This window comes from Mesitornis unicolor, unplaced genomic scaffold (assembly GCF_000695765.1).
Source record: "Mesitornis unicolor isolate BGI_N332 unplaced genomic scaffold, ASM69576v1 scaffold33390, whole genome shotgun sequence".
NCBI lineage: Eukaryota > Metazoa > Chordata > Aves > Mesitornithiformes > Mesitornithidae > Mesitornis > Mesitornis unicolor.
The window spans coordinates 1-351 of NW_010159492.1; the positions used below are offsets into that span (position 1 = coordinate 1).

The window sequence follows — 351 nt, forward strand, 5'->3', positions numbered from 1 at the left end:
CCCCCTCCTCCGTCTCCCTGCCGGCCAAGAGCAGGAAGAGCTTCAGTCAGCTTAAGCGAGCGAAACCGTACGGTTCCCTGTTCCAGCGGGCGAAACCCGGCAACTTCCTGCCGGAGCGAAAGCAGATTGATAAGATCAGGAAGAAGAAGAAGCTGAAGAGGAGGGAAACGGAGGTGTCTGCGGAGGAGGACTACGAGGAGAAGCTGCTGGAGCTGGAGGCCGAGGACTCTTTCGCAGAGACGCCGCTGAGCCCCTCGTCCGAGGGCGACCCCCAGTCTGTGGCCGAGCACAGCTCAGTGTGGGACTCGGACACCCCCTCCAGCGTCTCCTAACCTGCGGGGCCAGGCGTGC

General features: G+C 63.0%; 1 protein-coding gene across 1 annotated transcript; it reads left to right on the forward strand.

Moving 5' to 3' along the window:
- Nucleotides 1–8: 8 nt before the first annotated feature.
- LOC104542548 (PHD finger protein 13-like) lies at nt 9–332 on the forward strand (the record flags this gene model as incomplete). Its single annotated transcript, XM_010186900.1, has 1 exon — nt 9–332. A coding segment is annotated over one exon (324 nt), but the record flags the coding sequence as incomplete, so codon positions are not given.
- Between the last annotated feature and the right edge of the window lie 19 nt (nt 333–351).